The 27,100-nt window shown below is 35.7% G+C and overlaps 4 protein-coding genes across 4 annotated transcripts; 2 read left to right on the top strand and 2 right to left on the bottom strand.

Moving 5' to 3' along the window:
- Window positions 1-563: 563 nt before the first annotated feature.
- On the bottom strand, window positions 564-2,485 carry Tsp_09996 (putative toxin-antitoxin system, antitoxin component, Xre family). The gene is made up of 4 exons (XM_003370737.1): window positions 2,326-2,485; window positions 1,419-1,485; window positions 951-1,191; window positions 564-734 (listed from the first exon to the last, which is right to left on the bottom strand). The coding sequence occupies exons 1-4, from the start codon at window positions 2,483-2,485 to the stop codon at window positions 564-566; spliced, it is 639 nt and encodes a 212-aa protein (XP_003370785.1).
- Window positions 2,486-3,187: 702 nt separating this feature from the next.
- Tsp_09995 (hypothetical protein) lies at window positions 3,188-3,563 on the top strand. Its single transcript, XM_003370736.1, has 2 exons — window positions 3,188-3,317; window positions 3,361-3,563. Exons 1-2 carry the CDS (start codon window positions 3,188-3,190, stop codon window positions 3,561-3,563), a joined length of 333 nt encoding a protein of 110 aa, XP_003370784.1.
- Window positions 3,564-4,835: 1,272 nt separating this feature from the next.
- On the bottom strand, window positions 4,836-19,048 carry Tsp_09994 (putative histone deacetylase family protein). Its single transcript, XM_003370735.1, has 27 exons — window positions 18,908-19,048; window positions 18,494-18,778; window positions 17,988-18,146; window positions 17,801-17,935; window positions 17,545-17,673; window positions 17,203-17,403; window positions 16,762-17,001; window positions 16,477-16,689; window positions 16,205-16,387; window positions 16,011-16,141; window positions 13,828-14,389; window positions 12,208-12,755; window positions 11,209-12,025; window positions 10,751-10,931; window positions 10,443-10,488; window positions 10,041-10,389; window positions 9,598-9,700; window positions 9,383-9,525; window positions 8,635-8,916; window positions 8,326-8,514; window positions 8,134-8,263; window positions 7,938-8,077; window positions 6,907-7,007; window positions 6,772-6,841; window positions 6,563-6,638; window positions 6,371-6,457; window positions 4,836-5,422 (listed from the first exon to the last, which is right to left on the bottom strand). The coding sequence occupies exons 1-27, from the start codon at window positions 19,046-19,048 to the stop codon at window positions 4,836-4,838; spliced, it is 6,228 nt and encodes a 2,075-aa protein (XP_003370783.1).
- Window positions 19,049-25,639: 6,591 nt separating this feature from the next.
- Window positions 25,640-25,998, top strand: Tsp_09993 (hypothetical protein). Its single transcript, XM_003370734.1, has 2 exons — window positions 25,640-25,787; window positions 25,838-25,998. The coding sequence occupies exons 1-2, from the start codon at window positions 25,640-25,642 to the stop codon at window positions 25,996-25,998; spliced, it is 309 nt and encodes a 102-aa protein (XP_003370782.1).
- Window positions 25,999-27,100: the final 1,102 nt, after the last annotated feature.

The raw sequence follows: 27,100 nt of genomic DNA, 5'->3' as shown, positions 1-27,100 counted from the left end.
AATGCATGATTAACAATGCTTTATTAGGTTATAAAGTATCTAACCTTGGAGAGGAACCATTACCTGACTTCTGTCCGGAGATACACAGGTAGAAATCCGTAAAAGTGGTAGGAGGACTCCTGACAAGAGTTTGCACACCGACGACCGCTCATATTCATAGTGGCGCTTTGAAATGCAATTATAGAAAATGCTTTATCCGCTTAGCAGATATTACAAAACATAGAGAGAAACCATTACCAGACTTCTGTGCGGAGAAACACAGGTAGAAATCAGTAAAAGTGCTAGTAGGAACTGCTGACAACAGTTTGCAAACCAACGAACCGCTCATAATCGTGGTGGTGCTCTGAAATGCAATGACTAACAAGGCTTACCAGGCTAACAGGTATTACATACTATAAAGTCAAGCAATTACCACTGTTCTCGGTGAAAAAACACATGTAGAAATCCGTAAAAGTGCGAGAGGAAAGTCGTGACAATAGGTAGCAAACTTTCCAAAAAATCACATTAGTGGTTGCGCTCAGGAATGGAATGCTTAGTACCGCTTTACCAGTTTACCATTTATTCTAGTCAATGGAATCAAATGATTTACATTGTTTTATGAGAAGAAACGCACAGAAATTCCGTAGAAGTGCTCGCAAGAGATCAAGACAAGAAGATACTGCATAACGCGAACAAGTTGGAATATCAGGTTGAATAATCCATCGACAGGTTCTTCTTACTGTCAAATATCGAAGCTGTAATTCAGAAATCAGGTGCGGGCAAAATCGTTCACTGCACTGTGTAATAAGTCAAGCAGCTTCAACTCATACTGCTTCAACGTCGGCATCAGGTATCGACGTTTTTCCTGTCGCTGATACTGATCAAGTCATGTTTCTCGGTTTTCTTGTGGTTCCTCTTTTAACACGTATTATCGGCACGCTATAGAGAAATCAAACAAGATGCGTATTTACTCGAAGCGCGTGATTGAAGCAAAAACTACACGATCGTCTTCCATTAGGAAGTTCATTAAGTGATTGATTGATTTGAAACGAACCAACAACTGTCGTTTGGTTATCTGAAACGGTAACTCTAGAGACAGTAACAGTTGCAATGAATAGACAATAATCAATGGAATCAAATGCATTAAATCGTTTTATTTTTGGTAAATTAATTAATCTACTTTTAAAATACAGTAATCCTACAGTAGAAATTCTGGAAATTCAAGTTATGTAATATTAGCACTGTTCATAAGAACTGTTAATCCGTGGAAATTGGCGGTTTTGGTCTGAAATGCGCTGTGTTGCATGTGCTGTGAAGGCGAGCATCAATTTCCGTCCCTGGTGTCAGACGATTATCAGTTTTTTTCTGTCGAATAACACAGCTACATACATGAAGAACGCTGGCAGGCAATGCTTACAAAATGGTGTGTACCGACCAACCGATCACATTCGTCTTTGCACATGGAAATGCAATGATCATTGCATGTCAAACAGCACGAAGCACCATCTGGAATTCTATCTGTTTCTTTGACTGTTCATGATTGAACAAGTTGAAACTGACTCTTTGTTGCGGTGAATGGATCATAGCTATACGCGGGCTCACGACAACCCTGTGAGACGTAGCGCAGCATTTGGAGTCCAGCAGCGACGGGTAACTGCGCTTACGGGTAGATTTACATGGTGATGCAGTTTGTATAGAACATATTTTAAGCGCTGTATCTTATCATTCTTCTGCACATTTTCTTTTATATGACCTCTGCACTATGCATTCATTTTGTATACATTTTATCCATTTTTTGTGTACTTTATTTTTTTTCATTTTAACTATTGTAATATAGTTGAGATTTGTTTGTTGATGATTCCTATTGACTGTTGGTTGTTGTTGTAATATGATGCTGTACATTATGTAAGTGCCTAATTCAGAATCGCATGTAACGAAAGGTGGAAATGTTTTTCTGTAATGCAGTGTGCTGATTAGCACAGACCTGAGGAAATGAAATTACAAAAGCCAGTTGTTATTTGAACAGTGAAATTGAAACTGTGAAGAAGCTTTATTTTTGATCACCATTGTGACTTCTTTATTTATGTAAAGTTAGACATCTTTTCATATTTTGTGCTTGAAAATAATCGCAGAAATTTCTCAGCAAATGTAAAGAAGTTGAACATTTTTCATGAGCATTCTTACTTCAGAATAGCTGTAAATTTTTAAAGCAATAAAAGTTTACTATCACTAATTCACATTATATATAAAAGAAGTGCTTTGTTTTAAAAATTGTGAAATGTGATTAGTTATTTCCATAAAAGAAAATTTAATGTGAAGCATCGCATATTTGGGAAAACTGAAAACCTCTTTCTACTTTTATATTGACCACGAAGCTGCAGATTTTCACGGCGTTACCGCAATCTGGGACATCGCTTTGATGTGCTAAGATGCATATGATTCTATATCTGTGTAACCCTGAGAATTGACCAGCTGTATCAGAATTTTCAGTTGCTTCGGACGCCATTTCCTCATGTATCGCTGCAACCGGCGGCGCTTCTGCATCTTTTTTTTCAAAATAGCAGTTTATTCAATTTTGGCCGCCAAATTTAGGTTCTCTGTTCAGTCAATGCTTTTGTAAAATCGCTGCAATAATTTAAACTTATCTTTACAATCTTCTTTGTCTTATCCCAAAATAAAACAGTTGTGAACTGGTTAAAGACTGCATTATGTTACAATTGTAGCGGATTAAAATTTGTCTTTTATATCGATGTTTTATTTTAAAAAAGTAAAAAAATAAGAACATCTTAGTAAGGTAAACAAATAAGAAACAAGTAAATAAATGAATAAATAGAGCAGTTTAAATAGATGTGAATGTAAAAAAATGAAAATATGAAGTATTAATTCTGAAAGTTGTTGAAATGAATATTGTATAAACATATTTAAGTCTCTTTCTGGTCATCTTCATCACTGTCATCACTATCATAGAATAATCTTCGACCAACAATGGATCTCCCGTGCCGCAACGGGCACCGTTTTGCCGTAAACTGGAGTTTCATTGCGTTGTCCAATTTCTTTTGAGCTTTAGGTACCTCGATCGACCACTCTTTCGGGCTAGATTTTCTAAATGTGACCGTGGGCGACTTGGGCCGGCTTCTTACTGGTCGACGTGTAGCTGCACGACGCCAGGATTTTCTTTGTATACCTTGGTTGACGTGAGCATTTTTTGATGCGGAACGTGGTCGAATCAATTGCAAGCACCTGGAACACATTAGCGGAGATGGTTCATTTTCTTCAGTCGATTCTTCACCGGATCGCTTCTTTGCAGCTTTTTGCCTTTTTGATCTTCTCGAACGTCGGTTTTCACAATTGTATGAAGTTTGGTTCTGACTTTGGTTCCAGTTTCTGCCTCGGCTCCGGCCTCGGCTCCGGCTCCGGCTCCGGCTCCGGCTTCGGCTTCGGCTTCGGCTTCTGTTCCTTCGACTTCGTATTCTGCTCTGACTAGGTCCAGGAGTACGACTGGGCCTGGGATTAGAACGAGAAACTTTTGCTTTCCCACGTTTCTTCATGCTGTCAAGTATAAAACTAAACAGGACGTGATCTGACGCCTTCTTTTTTTTACTTTAAAATAAAAAATACAATTTTAAAGTAAAATGTTGAAAGCAGTTTAAACTTGAGAATTTTTTTTAAATAACAATATTGAAATAGTAATTACAACTTTAAAGTTTCTTAACAATCAATCAAATAAATAATAGTGTACAAGAATGGTGTTAAAAAGTTTTTTTTTCATTATTTAAATGTTGTATCGATTCGTCTGCAATGTTGTCTATTGTCTGTTGACTTTATTCGTTGAAATAAAATTCCATGCTCAATATTTTGTTTCGCTGCTGGGCGAAGACCATTATATCAGCTTGCTTCGACCAGACCAGCAACATTCAGTTTAAATAAATCGCCGGCCAGCCACATCGAGTATAGCGTGAAGATCTTGAAAATCAAATAAATTATAATGGAATTTACAATAACTAACTACATTAATTTTAATAAATATACTGTGAATAAATAAATATGTTTCAGTGAATAAGTTTACAAAAAAAAAAACTTACTTTGTTCCTTCCAAGTTGTCACATCAATAATTTTATTTTGCTATATAAATGTTGTTGTGTTGGTTGGTTTTCAAATTCAGTTATCAATCGTTATTTGGTCAGTTGGATGGAGGAAAAGCAGCATTCGTTGTTTTTTGAAATTGTTAAATCGAATTTTATTATTTCTTATCAACAGATAGAGATAGGATGAAGAAGAAAAAAAGTAAAACAAAACAACAATATACTTACTTTAAGGGTGCATTTTTTAATTTTGTTTTTCTTAGTTGATATTTTTTCACTTTTTGTACTGCACTGTCATTATTTTTTTATTGCTGTACACATAATAAATAAATAAATAAATAACGCAATCAATAAATGATCAGTTTTCATGTGTTCGGTTGTTTGTAATTGAAAAAAAAACATTACATTGTTGTTCAGTTTTATTTAAATTAAAATTATTGCCATTATTTTTGTTCGACGCCAAATGAGAGCAGTTCTCTGTTGATTGAAATAGTAATTTTAAATTACAGTTGTACGATTACAAAATCCATTCTTTTCTTCTCATTCTCACAGTTCAGCACTGATCATAAATAAATAAATAAATAAATAAATGTGCACAACAGCGTAGTGTCAGTGATTCAACAAAACGGATTCTCAACTGCTATCAAATTGAATTGAAATTGAAAAAGATGAAATGTGAAAGCATTCGATGAAAATCATATAAAAACGTCATAATAATATGCGATGATGTAGAGTGAACAAAATGTTCAGCTTTGATCTTCTATTCACAGTCAATTAGTTCAACAGATGGGCATTCGATTGCCAAAATTGATCGTCAATAATACTTCCGTGAAATGTGTTCACCGTTTCGCCGTCGACGTTGCGATACAGTACGGTGCCTTTGCGAAAAATATCCGGCTCGTTGTTGTAATTGGTGTTGAATTGGCTGAATAGAATTTCATTCTTGTCCGCGGCAGTAGAGCCGCACAGTCGCTTTTCAGCTTCAGCCGGCTTCAATTGGCCTTCGTTGACCAGTTTCCAAAATACAGTATTGTACAAATTGTTAATGTGACAGTCGGCTTGACGCCATTTCAAATAATCTGTCAAATTTTCGTCCGTCGGATACAGTACTACACGACCGTCGAAACACGGTGCCCAAATGAGCGGTCTGTTGTCATTGAAATGGAAATTCCATTGGAAAATGTAATTGGAAGTGAACAAGCTGGTGATGGTCGAGACGAATTTCTGCAGACGACGATTCCAAAGATCGGTTCGCTTCCAGAAAACAAAGCTGAATTCGTCACTATGACCATAAGCGATTCGAATATCTTTGTAATTGTTCATAACCGTCTTGGCCGCAGCGTACATCAATTTCAGGCCAGCTAGATCGTTCGGTTTTTCAAATCGATGCTCTTCGGTGAATCGTCGAAACGAACAACCATCCAAACGAACCACTATCCAAGTGTTCATCAAGCACATTTCCGCCTGTTCAAATTTTCGAACATACGCCCACTTTGTATTTGCCATCTGCACTTTGCGCATGCACGTGCGCGGATAGAGAGACTGTTTCTCTTCTTCTTCTTCGTCTATTTCAATCTATCTACGGACATTTATGGTAATAGAATTTTTTTTCTGCATTTGCAAATCATCAAATATTCATTGTGTAATAAACCGCAAAAAAAAATAATATATTCAAATATTGTGTTGTGCATCAAACAAAACATTCATCAAAAAATATACAATAGAGAATATTTTTAAAATGTTCATTTGAAATAGAAAGAAACAAAATATCAAATGCAATTTTCTAGTAAAAATGTCCAAATAAGAGGGAAAAAAAGAAAAATATTTGTAATAAATGGATTATGTCTTGAATCGCCTGTTCTCGAGTCGAAACCAGTCGGACATTTTCAGACCAGGTATATCGCATATGTCAGCCATGGGGATTGTAATCGAGCCGAGAAAATTGTTCCCTTTAAGCAAATCGTAATGCCAAACACTAATTTCTAAAACTTTGCATTTCAACTGACTAGCTGGGATCCGGTAAACAAACTAGAAATAAAAAAAGGAGAAAATAATCCAATGGGAAATGGACATCGCGACGCCAAATGTACCATTTCATTGTAAGTTGGATCTCGGGTTCCACGCACTACGCGCGTTTTCTTCTTCGACCAGCCTCGTTTGTCCGGCAAAATGTAACACTTGACATACGAGTCGGGTAAATTTATCCCGTTGATCAAGCTCTATAAAGAAAGAAAGAAAAACTTTTCGCATCGCGTCGATTTAATAATAAATTTCCCATTTCATCTCTTCTTTTGCACGTACTAAATTACGGGCGTGGTTGATAAATATTTCCAAAAGGCCTTGACGGAATTCCACTTGGACTTTCACCTCTCCGCTGACATTTTCTGGATGATGTACTGAAAGAAAAAAAAACAATCAGAAAAATGATCACAATTTTGCCCAATAGATGAGAAGTAAAGAAAAGCATACGTAAACTAGATAGATAGAATCTTTTCACTTACAATTTTGAGTTTTGCTTTTTATATCTGCTTGTTCATCTCGAAAAATTGGATGAAAAAATGTGTACACCAAATCGGACTAAAAAAAAAATAAGAACACAAAATAGCAAAAAAAAGTAAAATACTGATAAGTAGCCGTTTACGTGAGATATTTCTTCAGCGTAATGAAAAAGCGATCTTATGAATTGTGCAATTTCAGACTGTCTACGTACGGCCACACCGCGAACATTACTTCGAAGAGTCACACCGCGAGGCAAGCTGTGCATTTTGATCAACGGAAAACTGAAAAGGATCAATAAATAAATAAATAAACAGAAACATATGTGAAACAATTGAAAATCAATTACCGAAAATAAATGCTTTCAGCAAATTCGCAAAATTCATCATACGAACGATAAACAAACGATGGAACTTTGACATTTTCTCTTTCCACTTTCATTTTGTACATCTAGAAATTTTTTAATCAAATGAAAACGACAAGAACAACAACAACAAAAGATCCAATTAATTTACATAAACTTTTGCCGGCACATGCCATTTTTCGCAGTCGATAACTTGAACCGACTGAATAGTACCGTCGGTTTGGGCGGTATAAGTTTGAGGTACAAAAGACAAAATTTGACCACTGGACAAATGGCCGGTTTTCCGTTGTCCCTGAACGACCGTATGGACGAGGAAGTTCAATTTGGGAAATTTGCTGCGCAAAGTTTCTTCGATCAGACGCGTAAAACGCATCGACGCTTCAGTGTCGGTGCATTCCAACCAGAAATTCTGATACATGTAAGCAATGGAATCGCGCGTCAAACCCGGTATACTCGAGTACAACATCTACAGCAGAGATGAAAGAGAAAAAAAAATTATTATTATAAATCAAATTCACACTACCAACTGCATCAAGTTGACGAACAATGTGCTGTGCTTGCGAATGATGTTGAAGGCATTACAACAGCAGTCGACAAATTGTTGGAAAAAAGCTGACTTTGTCGACTCGCCGGCGTTGATCGCGTAAAGCATATCGTTGGTAAGCAAAAATGGAACACGATCTCTTTGTTAAAAAATAAAAAATATAAACATATTTTTTCAAAATATACAAGAAAAAAAAAGAAAAAGCGCACCTTCTGAAAGAACCGAACATCTGCGCGTCGCCAAGATATTTTCCAAAATCGATGTGAAATAAGTGACCTTTGGATGTGATCATCACGTTATCATTGTGACGATCACCAATTCCAAGAACATACGTGCCAACTGACCATCCAGCGCAGGATAGACGAAAATTTTTCAGCGCCTAACAACAACCAACTAACTAACAATAGTCAACTGAATGGAACGACTGAAAAATTGAGCTGAAATTATTCATTGAATATTATAAAACACGTACAATTTGATATTCCAATTCGGACGGATTTTGCTTTTGCAACCACTTTTGAATCAAATCGTCTCGTAAAACGCCAGTCATGCCCCCTTCTTCAACTTGAATCTCACGCAACGTTTTCGAATTTTTAACCAATTCAATTACACCTGAAGAAAAAAAAAATTTTTTTTTCTCGAATAAAACCGATAAATTTTTCCATTACCCTTTTTATCTTGCAATGGTAGAATGCGAAAAACAACCATACGCAAGTCGAGATTCTCTTTCAACCAAAGATGATCCATCAAATGGATCATTTGCAAAACGAGAGAATCTTGCCGAAGATCATCGCCCGACTAAATCGACAGATGAAAGGAGAGAAAAAAAACAATTATCTCTTCTATTATCTTGACAAAACCTTGTACATGATGTCGAAATTTGAACTGACAGTTCGAAAAGACACTTTGACGGGACAAGTCAACGAACGGTAGACTTTGCCATTTTCGGTAAATACACCAACCGCCAAGACGCTAGGATTCAACGGCACTCGGACGTGGGTTTGCAAAAGCCAAGAGTCGAGCAAGTGCAACTGAACCAACAAGGCTTTCTGTGGAAGTGGGCAGAAAAAAAAAGTTAACAACAAAAAAACCAAAAGACCACGCCCGAGATTACTGATTTCTTGTCATCTCTGGATTCGCGTTTGACCATTTCACTGATCGAATCCAACCTGCTGAGAAGTTCGACTTGCAAACGTACTTCTGTCGGCATACCTGGGCCGACGACTGTCACCAACACGTTTTGCAACAAACGGCAACGCAAACCCCAACCAGGATGAGCTTTGTGACTTTCCAATTCCCTGAAATCGGTAGATTATTTTTTCGAAGAAACAAACAACAACAAGAATTAATGCAAACCAAAATAAAGCAAACGCAAATGCACGACTTTCAACGGCAAATTTCAGCAAACATTTTGCCAAAGAAGAACATTCGAAGCGTTCGAATCGTAAAACCTAGAATCATTTTTGTTGGATATATTATTTTCGTTGAAAATTAACAAACTTCTGAACCAACTTCAACAAGCTGGGGTAGAATATCCATCAGCGAGTCGACTGGATTACATTTGAGGCAGGAAACGGCGTATTTTCGTACAAATTCGTCAGGACAACTGAAAGGGGGAAAAGAAAAAAATTATATTTTTTTTTGAAAAATCAATTCCACCTATTATTCTAACTTGGGCAGCAACAATTCCATGGCAATGGACGTTGGCACTGGTCTCCAAAGTTGGACCAAAGCGTAAATGTTCGACAAACAAGCCCAATCCCAGCTGATTGCCGACGACAACACCAAAGGCAAAGCTTCGTCAAAATTGGTCAAATAGATTCTCTTTTCCCAAATGAAATCCTTTTCGTCGCGATCCAACCTTAAAACACACACTATCTGTTCAATTTCAAACAAAACATCACTGTGCGTACGTACTCTTTCAAAGCACGATTTTCGATCATATCTTCGAGCAAAAGTTTGACATTGCAATCGAGCTGATCGAATTTGCCAATGTTCAGTGTCGTGTTCGGTAGTATATGGGGAAAACGCATTTTCGGTTCGTTGTAAGGGAAAGAGACCTGGAAGAAGAAGGAAAAAAAAAGAAGAAAAAGAGAAAAATCACACACAACAAACATCTCATCTCATATTACAACGCAAATTGGACTTTCGGACCATTGGGACAGTTGTGGTAGCCAGGATTTGAGTTCCGAGCCCGGATAGAAGGTGACAAATTTGGTACCGTTCAAAAGAATGCTGAAAAGCAAAAGTTGTTTTTTTTTCTTTAAATTTAATTTTTCAAACAAATTCCCACTCGTCGATGTCGAAAAGGGGCGTCACGCTGAAGCAGAGCTGCTCGTCGATCAAGCATGCGACAATGCCGGCGGTTGCGGAAGAATTCTGGTCGCAAGAGGAGGGGTTCGAATCGACCCTCTGGCCGTACAATGCCAAGCAGAGTTTGGTTTCACGTGGCAAGGCGCACAGTGGAATGGGCAGTGTGATCTGATGGGATAAGAAAAAAACAAAACAAAACAAAACAAATAAGATATGCGATGAGAAGAACAAGAAAAAAATAAAAAAGAAAAAGAACACTCACCCAAGCATCGAATAACAAATATTCGTAAAAGTGACGATCACTTCGACCGCAGTTGGTCTTGAACGCGCTGCACAATTCTCTGTCGCCGTGAATCAAATGACAAGCCAAATAAAATTGACTGTATTCGGTCGTCCATTTTTGCGGCAAACTGTGAACCGTTTCGATCATAAAATGGAAATTCACTTCCGAATCGGTTATATCCGATGGTCGAAATGGACAAGAAGTTGAAGAATCGGTCGGAAAATTCGGCGACAATTCTACCGAAAAATTCACCTCGAACGATTGACAAAAATTAATGCAAAATTTCTCTATCGCATCGACAAGACAACTGATCGCATTTTTCACATTTCTGAACAATTGAAAAAAATTAGTTGAAAAAAAAGAATTTTCGTTCGTTCTTACTTGTATTTTTTTCGAATTGCCGTTTCAGATTGCATTTCACCGTTGACTACAACTTCCTGTTGAACAAATAAAACGAAATTAAATAATAAAACAAACAAAAATTCCAAATAAATATTTTACCATATTGCAGGCAGTGATGAATTTTTTGACAGCCTTGATGAGTGAAAGATTTTCAACGCGGTGAAACAACGAACATAACGCTTTGACACTCTGGACGACAAATTTGCTGTTCACTTTCCGATCTGATTCCGTGTATCAAAAGCAAAATGGAATTTTACAAAACAAAAAAGAAAAAGATACACCCTTACGAACAGCATCAACCGCTGCCGATTCGTCGATCAATTTTTCACATTCTTGCCTGATCGTATTCAGCACAACTTGCAGATCATCTCTTTTCAACGAACCAATCCCAGTCGTCGAATTGATATTATTCTTATTATTATTATTAATCAACGTTGACAGCAATGACGATTCGTCAATTTTAGAAGTCTGCAAATCTGCTGTTGTGAATTAAAATTCAAATTACAAACAATTAAATGAATACTTGGATAATTTTCGGCAAATCGACCAATTCCAATTCAGGATCGTGACCAAGTTTCAAACAATCATGAACAAAAACATAATCGGCCAAAGCGGAATCCGGCAGCAAATATTCGTCAACACCGAAACGCTTAAAAGAGAGAAAAAATATATATATATATATACATATTTTATACAAATTATATTAAAAAATGAATTGCTGAATATCATCATCATCATCACCAACTTTGATTGCGTACTGCTCGATCGGCAACAGCCGAGTAGAGTTGAAAGAACAAAGCACACAGCCGATTATTTGACCAATCGACGACCGTATGTGGCAGGCGAACAGCAACACCGGCGCCGTCTGGTCGAACGGGGTGTGGACGGTGACTTTCAAACTCGTGTCCGGCGATACCAAATCGAACCGACGACGACTGACAACCAACTTCCGGTAAATATCCGACTGGTCGACCAGGTCGGCGATCACCGATTTCGAATAATCGACCAGTCGACGAGCCTGCAGAGAAGCATTCGAACAACGGTCGACCAAGTGGAAAAACTGTTGGCCACAAGCAGCATGATTATCCCCTTCGGTCGGCTTTTTCGGTTCTTCCACCACCAGATCCGGGCCGGATTCGACTTCGGCTGGGTTCGCCGACGCGGAAGAACAATGCTCATCGTTCAGTGGATCGAATTCGACAAACAAACAACTGTCCAACGATCGACTCCGTTCCACAGCAGTCGAACTGGCATTTTCATTATTGCTGCCACTGTCACCGCTGCTCCCAAAACGAAGCTGCGCCACAGAATCCGCCAGTGACAGCCGACCATCGTTAATTGTAGTTCTTGTCGACGAAGTCGACGAAGGCAGCCCATTCGAGATCCCACTCGACGCGTAAAGCATCTTCTTAATGGCCGTGATCTTCTTCTCTCTGGCCAACAGATCCGGATCAACCCAAGCAATCAAATCATCATCATCAGGCTCCATCACTAACCACAACTTGAGACAATTTTTCCTTCTTGTTCCATTCTTGTTTTTCTTCTTCGTTTCCAAAATATGCCTCAAACGAATCGTACAAAAATTATTAATTTTTCTCACGATTATTGAATCGCGTCGACGACGACTGTCGACTGTGTTCGTTCGCGTATTATATACAGAACAACAACAAAAGCAAAAGCAAAAGCGAATGAATAACAACATCAACATTCAATTCGATTCAAATTTAACAAAATTCGTTCACACAGTTCATTCAACTGGTGGTCAGTATTCAAATTTGGTATCGTCCCAGTGGAATGTCGGTTGCAGAGGACAAAATCCGGACCGTAGGCGGAAAAGAAAGCGTGCTCGGGTATGTCGTCGTCCAAATTTTGGCCCAACAAAGCACCCAAAACAAGAGCCCAGCAGCGGGATACGTTGGTCGGCTTGTAGCCACCGCCGCCGACCAACAAGCACGGCTTGCCGAAGCCTAGCACACGACAAACAACGCCAGCATAAGCCGAAGGGGTCAAGTTGAACGCGGCCACCGGATCGCCGGCCAAACCGTCCGTGCCCAATTGGAGGAAGACCACTTCCGGACGGTAGAGGTGGACAATTTTCGGTACCAGGGCATCGAACGTCGACAACAACTGCTCGTCGACCAGACCCTGACGAAACGGAACATTGACCGCGTAATATTTGCCCGAGCCAACGCCCACGTCGTCCACTGAACCGCTACAAGGATAAAATCCCGCTTCGTAGCAGTGCAACGAAACGGTCAAAACGCTCCTCGTCGAGCAGAACGCGTCTTCCACCTGCAACAACACAAGAATCAATTTATTTATTCGCAGCAAAATTTGTCCACAACGACAAAGCGAAAAAAAGAGAGAGAGAGGGAAAAAAATATATATATACATTAAATGCATAAAACCAAGCAAGTCATGCTCCTAAAACAATACAAACAACTGACGCACATTTGAAAAATCCTTTCAACTTCAAATGACATTGGCTAATGTTGGAATTTTTAAATAAAAATTCAACTTATTCATACAACATTCAAATAATTCTTTAATCGACAACAAATTTTTCTTTACTTTTCATAGGCGAAAACCAACAACCTTAGGAAGACAAAAAAAGCTTACACAAAAATAACCCATTTCCTTCCCGATGTAACAAAATGAAAAGGAAAAAAAAATTTTTTTTTAATAACAACATTGCTTGTTATCGATCTTTTCAAAATTTTACATACAAATATTTGATTAAAAAAAAAGACTCGAACAGCAAAGTATTGAAACTTTTCAACAACAAATACATTTGAACAAAAGTAAATAAGAAAAGATATGTATATATGTTCCGGCGCATTCAAGCGAAATGATGATCAAAATTTACATTTCTTTCTCGAAAAAAAAAACCAACCAAACGTAAAATGCTAAATTTCACTTTTTTCATCCTTTCACGTTATCGATATTCAAATCACCCCTTTTTGCAAACAAAATATTAAAAATATGTGAAAAAAAAGAACGATTAAGCATGGGATTTTTCATTTTATGTAACCACATATTTTTCTCTTACTGTTAAAATATAATAATAAATTAACACGCTTGTCATCGTTTACAGACTCTTTTGCAATCAAAAGTAAAAACAAGCAAAAAAACCGTGCGAAAATAAAATTATTAACGAAAGAAAAGAAGACAATTATGTAAAATTAACTAAACTAAATATGTGCAACTGAACACATTCAACGTAAACATTAATAAATAAAAATAAAAATAAATTTCACTGGTACAAATCTCACTTTCCACTTCACTATTGAAATTAAAAATAGTGGAGTAAAATCAAATGTGCAAATAATTCATTACTTATAAAAAGAATACATAATATACATACTGCATCGCCGTGGTGAGCGTCCAAGTCGATGTAAAGCACACGCTTGAAACGTTCGCGTAGTTTCAATATGCCAATAACGCAATCGTTGAAGTAGCAAAAGCCTGCGGCCGCAGACCTGCGCGCGTGATGCCAACCGCCGTTCACGTTCACCGCCAACTTGGCTTTGCCGTCGACAAGCAACTGAGCACAGTGGACCGTGGCGCCAACCGTCGCCCTGCCGTATTCATAAAGCGCGGGAAATATTGGACAATCATAACCGAGTCCATAATCGCGCATCGGCTCCGATTCGACATCTTCAACTTCCGCTATTAGACCAGCCGAAGCATTTTTGACAAAACTGATGTAATCATCACTGTGAAAAACCCCCACAGTGGATTCGTCAGCGATTAGAGGCTTGAAAAGTCGTACTTGGTCCAACAGACCGTACGCTTGCAACAGTGAAAACACGATCGATGATCGCTTTTCGAGACGTTCAAACGAATCACAAATCTTATTGTAATCAACAGAAAATGCCACACAGACTTCTTCTTTTTTCAAAATTGGCATTCCTTCGATTCTACCGCTACACATTTTCACCGTTTATCGATTTCCCTGAAACACCAAAAAGAAAAAGCGGGAAGAAATGATTGATTTAAGAAATTGCCCACCTACTATTACAGTAAACAACTACAGTAACTACAGTTTGAAATATGCAGGTCATTATTTTATAAGTTGGGTTTACCAAAAAAAAGTGGCAAAAACATGGGAATTTGGATAAATAAAAAATAAAATTCTAATCGACACTTTTAACTTACATTAATTTTCTTTTACCAATAATTTTTTTTATAATTTTCCATTGTTTTCTATATGAAAATTATCGAATAAATTCGAAAATGCAGTAAATAGTCAGTCAGTCAGTCAGTCAGTCAGTCGTATTGAAAGAATAAATTGTTTCATGAAAATAATAATGTGATTAAATTTTTTTACACGGCTAACCAACTTCCGTTTAAAAAAAGAACCATTCTTGAAATTTCTCAGTTCACGCACACACAAAAATGCAATTGAAATCCATTTTTAAAAAGTTTTCATCAAATATTTTCACTGAATATATTGTATAGACAAAGTATTTTAAATTTTACTTCGTACATTCAGTGAAGCTTTTCATTTATTCGGTAATTGTAGCTACAAAACTGAGTCAGCTGGTCGAATTTTTTGATCAATATGTATGTGGATGTGAATTGCAAATTAGTCAAAGGATCGATACTACAAACATTACAATTTTAAACTTTCGAAGCTGAAATGACTCACAGTGTAAAAATTGTCCTACAATAAACATTGCAGACAAAAATTATAATTTTACATTAAAAATCCTCTGTACACAACAGTGAGTAATACTGTTATACATCACGCACATATGTACATGCATATGATAAGCTTATTCAGATATAATTGTAGTTAGCGATGAAAAATTACAGCTGAAATGAAATAAAATATTTCCCGCCATAAATGTTGTTTTGAAAGAAAAAAACAATTTTCCCTGCACCATTTGTGCAATCCAGCAAAGACAAACAAATCGTTATTTTCCACGTTTGCTTTTTTTTTGCATAAAATTTTCGAATAAAACACAAAAATAAAAATTATGTCACATCGGATGTACAAAAATTTTAAAATAAAATGTTTTTTAAAAGAAAAAAAAGCACCATCAGCAGTTAGCGCATTTGTTTCTTCGCTGCTGAACTGCGAAGCGAATGGTGGTGTGGATTGTTAAAAATTGCAATCTTAGCTGACGACGTATTTTTAGAGCAGTATAGTATAGCGTATACTTTTTTTCTATAATCTTCTTCCAATTATTCATATCGTTGTTCTTCAAGTTTAAAAAAAATTAACTGCCACTCGATGCGCTTGGATGTAATGACGGAGATATGCACTGATTATTATTATTATTACTGTTGTTGTTGTTGTTGTTGTTGTTGTTGTTGTTGCGTGAATTATTATTATTATTATTACTACTGCTACTGCTGTTGCTGCTCAAATGCTGATGGTGGTGGTGAGCCGTAACAGGTTGAAATGAATTATCAGTTGTGGGCTGTTGATGAATCGCATCCTGAATACTGGCGGAATTTATTACGCCAGGCTTGTTGGCGACCGCAGTTGCAGACGATGACGACCCAGACGCCGTCGACGTCGACGACGACGATGCAGACAGTGCAATCAATGAAAAGCCTAAGTGAATGCTGGCCTGATCAAACACATCCAACTCTTGATTTTGACGAGTTTGCAGTTGGTTCAGTCGATCCTGACGTTCACGTTCAAATTGTGTCACCTCATCATCCATCTATTAAATTCATAAACATAAATAAATAAATTGTGCGAATAAAAACAAACAAACAAACATTACTTTGTTCTCAAGAACAGCGAGTCGCAAAGAGACCTTTTCGTTCAATCGACCTTTTTCTCGTTCATGGTGTTGATCCATTTGCATGCGCTGTTTGCTTTGAAAAGCCATGAGCAATTCCAATTCTTCATTCAATTTATCCTTCGATTGTCTCGCTTCTTCTTCTTGCCAAGTTTCCAGTTGGACCTGGGAATAATAGAACAAAAAAAAGACAATTTCCACACATCATCATCATTCGTTTTATTATTTATTATATTATTTTTTCATTTTCATACCGTCTGCTTTTCCATCATTTCCCCGATGGATCCTTCGTACTGTTCGGCTAGCAATGCTAATTTTCGTTTTTGCTCATCTTTCAACCTGGCAACCACTTCACGTTGTTCATCTTTTGGCAAATCTTGAGTCAACTGCAACTGAAGCAGCTTGTACTGACGAGTTTGCGTTTTCACTGCTTGCCTAAATTGGCGACGGATCTGCAGCTCTTTTTGCTGCAATAAACAACAACAACAACAAATAATACTAATAAACAAACAAAAATATGCAAAATTCAAATTTCAAACCTTCAATTCTTTCGGCTGTTGTTTCACCTGCATGGCATGCTTCTTTCGAAGCTCGTCCTGTACCCGTTTCATGTACGCTTGCTGGTTTTGCAATTCCGAAGCGTGCTGCTTTTGCAAATGCTGACAACGCAAATTTTGCAACGAATTCAACTGTCGCATTTCCAAATCTCTCGTCAATTCGTGATGACGACGAAGCAACGTATGCGCACTTTGCAACTGCCGACCACGTACACCCAATTCCTATAAAACGAAGAAGCATCATCGTCGAACACATCCAAAGAAAAAACCCTCGCTGTTGTTGTTGTTGTTGTCGTGTATGCAAAAACTTTTAATCATATACGAGTTGCATATTATATACATATATATATACATAGACAAAGTTTTGCTAAAAAATCACTACTGCTTTTTTAAGAAAAAATATTATAAAAAACTGCAATTTACTTCACGTATGAGATCCTGCTCCAGTTGATGGTAATGCAACAAACGACGTCTCTTCAATTTACGTATCTCAAAATCGAGGTAAAACTTATGATCAGCTATTAGACGATTTTCCGCTTCAGCTTGCACGTGAAGGTGATTCTGTTTGGAAGTTTTCAAATTTCCTTCGACGAAACTTTTCGAACTGTTCTCCATTTTCAGTTCCTAGAAAGCAAAAGGTACAACAACACCAAACGAAAAAAACTGCTCAAATTGCACAGCGGCAGCTTATGATTATTAAAATAAAATAAAAGAAAAAAACAAAGCAAGAAGAAAAGCTAAGAAAAACTACACTTCTCTTCTTACTTGTTTCAAACGTTCCTTGTTGACTTTGTATTCTTTTTTCAACTGCATCTGAAGCGCCTTCATTTCAACCTCTTGCTGTTGAACAATCGCCTTACGAAGCTTCCGTTCAAGTTCTTCATTAGTCTTCAGCTGAAAATAAAATTTAAATCAATAAATAAAAAATTTCTCAAAATTCTAAAATACACACATTAATATTTTATATTATAATGCTAAAATATTTTTTTAAAAAAAAGAAGCAACTGTGTTATAATAATACTCTTTTGTCCAATTCTTGACGATGAGTGACATGCAATTTGTCCATCTCTTTGTGGAATTGTAACAATAAATTTTCGTATTCGCGATCCAATTTCATTTTCAAATTATCCATTTCAGAATTGAACTTCTCTTCCAACTAAAACAGCAACAAAATATAAAAGTACACAGAAAAAATTATGGAAATTTACTTGTTTCAATTCTTTCTGATGTTCACGACGCATACGCTTGTATCCTGACATTTGCTCGTGCATATTATTTTCAGCTGCATATTCCGTTTGTTCACGTGCAATGGTAACAGTCGGGCGGATGGTAGCAAATCTAGATCTACGCCATGCCAAAATTTCTTCCTTCAAATAGATAAATAAATAAATGTATGATTCATAAATTCTACACGCAACAAAATACAAACCTTCCGCCGTCTAGGTCCAACAATGCTAGGCTGTTGTTGTTGTTGTTGTTGTTGCTGGTGGTGGTGCTGGTGCTGCTGTTGCTGTTGCTGCTCATGGTTCATTTCCATTGATGCAGTTTTCGCAGTCGGTGTGAGAGATGGTCTGGGAGGAGTGACGTCAGTGTCCGTGTCCGTGTCCACTGATCCAGATGGAGGCGGCGTTCTGCTCGACGGCGACGTTGTGGAATCGTCGGCCAAAGGGACAATCGGAACTAGAGACCGTTGCGCTTTTTTCAAACTGCTCACACTGGTGATGCTGCTGCGCATCGCGCCGCACAGCGACTGCGTCGACGTGTACGAATCGGACCGACTGCTGGCACTTTCAGCGCACAGATCATCATCCACGCTGTCAATATCTTCACTATCCAGGCTGGATACTTCTGCCGAACTTCCGGACTGTTGCTCATCCAAATACATCAGTTTGCGCAGTTTTCGATATTGGAAATGGTCCAAATCGCGAACCAACAACTTCGTTCGTTGTATAAGATCGAACAATATCGACGTCGGCCTCGCACTGCTGATGAACGGGTGCTTGAAAAAACAAAATCACATCATGCATAAAAAACCGAACACACTGATTACATACACATACAACAACTTGACTTATACAGATACACACACAAGTAACACAATAATAATAATAATAACAGTCTTGCATACCAAGAGACAAGTTTCCGTGGAAAATCGAAGAGCAGGATCTTTAATCAAACATTGGTCAACAAAATCGTGAAAATCGCTCGACCAACTGCCAACTGGCAATGATGGCGAATCATTTTGAGCTATGTGATACAAGGCGCTCATGGCATTCATATTAAAAAACGGTGGCTTTTTTTCAGCTACATCAGCAATAATAATAATTTAACAAATGAATTTAAAAAATTCACAAATTTACTACCCAGCTCAATGCAAGTTATTCCCAAAGACCAGACATCGGCTCGATCGTTGTAACGGCCTTCGTCCATTGCTAAAATCACCTCCGGTGCCATCCAGTAAGGCGTTCCAACAAACGACTGTGCCGGGCATACGAGCGATGCGCTGCCAAAATCCGCTAACAATGAAAAAAATGACTTGTATTGATGAATGATGGAAAAATGAATAGAATAGAAAAGTTACCCAGCTTCACAACGCCACTATCCGTCAATAAAATATTACCCGCTTTTACATCACGATGGATGCGTCCAAGGCTGTGCAAATACCGAAGACCATGCAGCACTTGTTGGCATATTGCTGATATTTCTTGCTCCCGCAGTGGTTTTTTATGAACTACAATTTAACAAGCAAACAATCAAACAAACATAACAACAGCAATAGCAGCAGAAAGAAGCAAATTGAATTTCAAAGCAAACTTTATATAAGTCATTCTATTAAACTGAAAAAAGAAAAAAATCATCCATCATAATAAAATATTATCTACACCTACCACCTGTCACAACTGCCTTTATTTTTCAAAACTGCTTTTCACAACATTCCAAATTTATTACCTTCATCAGAAAACGTCATCGACACAAACTGTTTAAAATGTTACGACAAAATTAAATCTCCGTAAATACAGAGCAAAACTATTTTTGAAAACTGCAATTTTAAAAATGCAAATATATTTCCAATTCAATTCAGAAAAAGGAATAATAAAAGATCACATTTCAACTCAACAAGAATAATAAATAATGAAATTACACATCTGTATATACACAAAAATAAATATAAAATCAAAAACTATTTAAAAAAAACATATGAAACATCAATTGTAATCTTCATAAAATTCTGAAGACGACTTAAGCACTTTCATCCAATAATAAATAATTTAAATGTAATTTATAAATAAATTTCAAACAAATTTCATCTATTCTACTGAAAAACTTTACTTGAATAAATGTCTAAGCAGGCAACGAAACAACAAATAAATTAATCATATAAAAATACATACATACATTCAATTATTCAACTGTTATACTTTGCAAAATATTCTTTTCAGAAAATGATGTTCACGTTAAATTAAAATTTACTTAAAAATTATAAGAATGCAACTTTTTTTTCAATTCTCACGACGTAACATAGTCTTTTCAAAACAATTAAAAAAATCAAACATCATGCATAAACAATAAAACAAAAAAAAACGTCATATGACTGTGTGCCGTTTGATTGTCAGATTTATTTCAGTTGGAATAATTTTTGAAAATTTATAAATAATTATGTAGAAAAATAATTTCCGGGAAAAACTTTGAACACACCCAAATCAGCAAAGAAAACACCTTTATAATTAATAGAACATCAATCAGATAAAGAAAATTTGACAACATCACAAATTATTCGCAAGAAAACAGGCATCCCTTCTACTGACATTCATTCATTCACTAAGAATAAATTAAAAAGTAAAACAAACTCTATGTATAGGCGCGACAGTTCAATTCATTACACAATATTCACTCGGCTACTAATTCATCCATTACTCATAATTTTACATAATTAATAAATCACATTATTGTAAATAAACAAACAAACATAAATAAAAATAAACGTTTCAGTTTTAAAACAAGCAAACGTCATTCATTAAATTCAATTAAAAAAAAGCGTGTTGTTTGTCCTGGAGCAAAGTGCACAACTCTTGCAAGTGCTGCAAAGTCAGCCAGACAGCAGCATCCTTTACGATTAATAATAATAATAATAATGGTAATTTGCAAGAAAAGTCTATTTATCCTGCTATTTGCTGAACTGGTTTTATTCAGCTTTGATTGAAATTTCAATATCTTCCATATTGGACATAAAGCGAACATTCAATTCAAATTCTCTTACCCCCCCTCCCATCAAAAAAGAAAAACAATACTTTCATATATTTATCAATTTGCATATAATGAATGATGCGTCAATTTTCGTCGAACAACATCCTTCCACCGTCCGTCCCTGTTTTATGCTTATTCAACAACTTTTCTTTTCTCTTCAACACAATCAGAAACAAGTATAACACAAATCATTGTCGTCCATCACAACAGAGATGGAAAAATGGAAGAGACATGCATGTTGGAAAATCAAACAAATATTTCCTACTTCTTCTTTTTCACTTTCAGAAAAGATGACAAACAAAAAATGATCAAATAAAATGAAGGAAGTGTCAAGCTCGGATGTTCTCCTCCTTTTCTTCACTATTTCTCACTCTCATCCATTATCACCGCAATTTATTTAAATCATCAACATCAATAAATTGCATCATTATATATTATTATTATTATTACCAGACAAATTCAACTGAAACATCTATTAAAATTTTTAACCAATTCCAATTTCCACTGGCATAAATTTAAGATAAACAAATTGTATAATAAATTGCACAACTTTTAAATTAACATAAATTATTTTTTCAATCTTATTATTATATTCCATTTTCATTCTTTCATCTGACAGCAGTTTCAAATGAAACGATTAATCAATAAATAACCGACGCAAAAAGCAACAATTCGCCCAGATAATAGCAACCAAATATGAGACGTGACAAATGGACATCAAACGATAAAGATGTTTCACATAAATTTCGTAGTAAACTGAAATTAAAATTTCCACCTGCTTGCTGTCTACTACTTCTACTACTAGTTGATTGTTTTCGAAACTACTGCAAAAAGACAGGATAACAACATTAGAAGAAGTGATAAAAAAAATTTCAAATGCAACATTATACGGTGAAGTTCAATTTTCCAAATACACATTATAATAATTATTTGATAAAAATAATACAAACATGAAATACATCTTCTTACCTTCCAAAATATCTGATGCTGAGCCAACACAATATTCCATAACAAGCTAAATAAAAATAAAATATATTATTGTTGAATAATTCAGCACCACTGTACAAATCATGTACCCAACAAGTGTGATCTTTAAGAAAGCATGCTTTAAATTCGACTATATTCTCGTGGCGCAAATTTTTCAAAAATTTCACCTCTTTTACAATATCATTCCACTTCTAAATAAGTCAATGGATAACGCATATATATATTTTTTTTTAATTAATGACAAAAGTTCCATGCCTCGCTAGACTGCTTCCCACCATATGACATCTTTTTGATGGCTACACATTCTCGGCCAACTGTATCCAAAGCCTATTCAACAATAAATAAATAAATAATTAAATAAAAAGAAAAAGAATGGATAAATTTCAAATTATTACAAAATAAACTGCACCAAAACTGCCATGGCCAATTTCACGCAGATCGGCAAAATAACTTTCCGGATCTTCGGTACGGAACAGGGCTGCAATTTCTGGATCTTTCAAACTACCCGGTTTCAGCGCGATCGGCATGGCGCCTCACCACCAATTCCCAGACGAGCCGTTCCCTTGTCACTGTATTATTGATGTTCAGGGAGGACGGACTGATTGGTCAACAAAATTTGCCCACGGCCATCAGCCAACTGTCATCGTAAAAAACAACAACTTGCAAAAATATGTTCACAACAACAACAACAACAGAATAAAGCAAAAAGAAAAACAGAAAACAATACAAAACAGTAAACAAAATGTCGCGTTAAATTAAGCTTCCAAATATTGTTAGCAGTTTGTGAGCTGAATTCTGCGAGCGAAATAAATGCAAAACGGTGATCTCGTGGTCGTGAAAATCCATTCTACTTGTCAGAATTGTCTGGCCGGTGATGATAAACCAAAACAACTGACACTGTGCTATAAATCACCACATTAGCTGGCTAGCATGCAACCGGTCAGCAAATAAAAAAGAGCCTCCCCCCCCCTGCCCGGACTGAACTTGTTAACAACAACAACAAGTTGCTTAGATCAGTAGAGAAAAGTATTATTATCGTTTAATTAGATAAAATATATTATTATTGATTGCTTGAGAAAAAAAAAGATCATGTTGAGACAAGTGAAGAAACTTCGCCATACAGCATGAAATCCAAATTGATAAATTTTTACAACAATTTACACAATTTGAAAAACATGAAAACTCTGTGAAAAAAACAATCAATTACACACAAGTAAAACAAAATTTTGTAAAATAAAAAGCAAAAATAATATTCATTGCTCACCTCGATCAACGTGAACTCTGTAACGGAATCTGATGATCGTTACGTTCAGCCTATTTACGCTGCTATCGTTCAATGCATTCAAATTTAACTTTCGAAACTATTTTCAATGCGATTCAAAAGCAAATTAAAAATTTAAACAAATACCAATGATACATACAAATATTTCATCTCGAAATGCTTTACGTGCACAAAATAGCGTTTATACATTTATTCATTCATATTCATATTCTTAATCTTTAAGGTCATCGTAATATGCATTAAATACAATACGACATACCGTACTAATTCAAGATAAAAAAGAAACTAAAATCCAGAATCTAATAATCTATTTTATGCTAAAGAAGTTTTAAAATAACCAAATCTCATTGCTCATGTCGAAGGAATTTCAATTCGAATACATACTTTTCTAGTTAGTTTTGTGAATATTGCATTCATTTAGATTAAAATTTGAAAAACAAAACCGAATACTTTTAATCGTCATTACAGTTTCACTTCATGTAAATATTATATAAATTTTGAAAAGCAATTGAAACAAAAATCTGAAAAAATAAAATTAATATCAAAATGAAAAAAATATTGCTAATCAATTTACCCAGGGTCATATATCAAATGCAATGCAACAAATTGCAATCTTAAACAATACTCCATGGTTAAAATGAAATGCGAATTTCAATGGTTGAAAACAATTACGCAGTAAAACCAACAGCTGAAATAAAATTCGAAATCACTTTTCGCATATTACGTTAACCTCGTCGTTCATGCGGATATCAAGTTTATATTTGAAAATAAACGAAATGATTGACACATCATCTCATGAAGCATTACGAACTTCACAATTTACACCTGACATTGGTATTTAACATTTTCTCTTTTGACAAATAGTGCATCTTGCTCAAAATATTTTTTTAAATATAAATTTATCTCAAAAACCAATAACAAATTTATAAAAAATTATTCACGTAAATAATAAATATGCATGTCCTGTGAAAAATATATGTCTACTGCCAGAAATAAAATACATGGAACGCAGAAAAAATAACCTCCGGTTATTACCACAAACGAAATAACAGCACTTCTGATTACATCAACATTTAATTTATTCAACAGGAAAAATCAAGGGAAAACAAAGCATAATTCAGTTCACTTTTTAAAAAAGTTACTTTTCATTTTCTAAATCAAAAAAGGTCAAACTTAAAAAATTTATTTAAAAAAATAATGGAAACAATTCAATACTTCTCAAATTGCATTTTTTCACTAATCCTTAAACTTTCAAATAAACAAGCAAAAGCACAAACAGACATATTACGCGAATTTAAATAAATAATTTTCAAAACAAATAACGAAATAATAAAGGAAAAACCCAATTAACATTTTTTCATTATTAAAATAAAGAATTTTTCATTTCTTATAAATAATACTCAAAATATAATTATTTTTTTGAGTACATCATACCTCACTTTGAAACATAAAATAAGTTTCTGCCAAATCACGAACACTTAGCACAAAACCATTAATCAGTAGTACAAATTCTTCATTGGAATTCTGAAAAGTAGATAAGCTATCGTAACAAATTTAATTGATTGTCAAGTAAACTATATACAGTAATTTACAAAATTAGAACAATGCCTATTCATTTACAGAAGAATTTTATAATTCTTACCTAGTTTTCAGATTTCATTAACATATAAACAGCATGCATTTCTTTACTTTTGCAATAACGGAAAATTTTGAAAAAAAATTCGATTCAAATTTTTTATAATCCGATTTTTAATTGACTCAAGTAGGTTTTGGTCTCTGATGAAATTTTGATTTCTTAAAATGATAAAATAAAAATCTTCATTGAAACGAATAAGCAAACTTAGTTGTTAAATAATACTTCTGAAACAACATCAAAAAATATTTCAGAGATGAAAATCGTAAAGTTTAATTGTGGAAATTTTGCTTTTGTACAAAAATTTTACCTATTATCACGTTGCATCGTAATGTTTGAAAAACAATCTTTTTAGTTTCTATCACTGCCTGACTTTGATTCGTCGATTTTTATTGCTATATTTTTGTTATTCTACCTTCTGGCGTTTGTGCGGCCGTTAATAGATCTTTCTTTTACTTTTATAGCTGATCACTGCTTGTTAAATTTCACGCACCAATAATTTTTGAAATGATGTTGAAAAATATTGTTCTTGAACTTGAAAATCGTTTTTTAAAAAGGTACACTGTATGAAATAATAAAATGCACAAGAATCAACAATATAGAATATATATGTCTATTTCTCAAACAAGTTTCAATATATTTTTGGTCCTCCGAGCCGGAGCTTTTGTCTAATGATAGACATATACCGATTGTGTCGAAAACAGTAATCAAATATGGAAATGAGATGGAACAAGCTGATGTCAATGAGAACGTTCGATTCTTTGAAATTGGCCCTCGAGCAGTATTTGAACTGCAACAGTGATCATTGCGCTAAATTGATCAATCTAGAAGTCATCTGGAAACCAACCGTGGAACAGGCCAGTGAGAAAATTTTGCATCTCGTCAAAACTGACTCAGCAACATATCTGCAGCTGAAGCATCAAGCGCCTCTCTAAAATGTGGGACACTACAAGCCAAGGCCCACAGTCTCCTCCAGAATGCTGAAACGCTGCTGTCAACATCAGAAGAACATCGATTTGGCTCAGAAGTTCTCGCACCGGATGAATCTGTTGTGGTAAAACGGAATATTTGAATGGCGGTTCTTCAAAATTCAGCGGAACGCATCTCACTGAGAATTGTATTACGTCTGTTTACGTGAAGGAAACCAGCACTCACAATCTCAAAAATCTGAAATGACATCCGTGGCCATCCCGACACAAGGGTAGAACACGGAATCGATTGAACTATCAGTTGGAATCGCAGGTTCTATTCCAGTACATACATATTAATCGGCCTCGATTGATATGGCAAAAGAATTCAACGCCGGAGGGACGACGAGACAATCGCCGTTGAAACAGTGCTGGGATGAATCATTTTTGAACTGGTGGCACGACAAGAAATAAATGATCTACTTCAACACTGTAGACAATCTGAAATAAAAGCAGAGCAAACCTTTAAGAATCCCTGGGCATCATGGCCTATGAAGAGGATTCGTAGAATACATGGTAAGTGCCCAATCTAACAGTACACTGTCATATGATGTGTCACGATGCTTGATGGGTTTGTGTAGGAAGTCAAATGAAGTTTGGTTACTGGGAAACTTTGTGCTTGCCGAATGAGGACCACGTCATGAAGCAAGGCGGGATGGTCCCAGTTGGGCTCAATTTTATTCCCATTCGGTCCCACTGTTCATTTATTGGTCGTTGTCCTTGCTATTTTATTAGTCCGTAATCTCGCTATTTTATTAACCGTAAAGTCTTTTTCGTATTGGTTTTCCTTGTCTAATTGCTCATTGATTCAATCTTTCCCTTGGGATTAGCTGTAATATTTTTCCTTTCTTTGGTTCAACTTTCCTTTTAGAATTACGACCTTTAAAAAAAGCGACCTAACTAAAAAAAGGAAAAGTTTATTATTTCCCAAATTTTTTATTGCCTGCTTTGAAGTCCCCCCCTCCCTTTAAAATTTTTGTTTATTAAATATTTTAATTTGGGTGGGGACCCCATCACTTTTTCATTTATAAGTATTTTTTAAAAAAATTTTTATTAATTATTCTTAAATTTTATTGGAATCAAAAAGTGACGTTATTATTCAGAGGGGATAAATACACCAATTTCTCAAAAAAAACATAAAAAAAATAGAGTTCTAATAAGTTGTATTATTTAATTTTTCACTAAAGCCAACAGCAAACTAACACA

This window comes from Trichinella spiralis (genome assembly GCF_000181795.1).
Source record: "Trichinella spiralis strain ISS 195 chromosome Unknown Scfld610, whole genome shotgun sequence".
NCBI lineage: Eukaryota > Metazoa > Nematoda > Enoplea > Trichinellida > Trichinellidae > Trichinella > Trichinella spiralis.
This window is presented reverse-complemented; position numbering and strand designations above follow the sequence as displayed.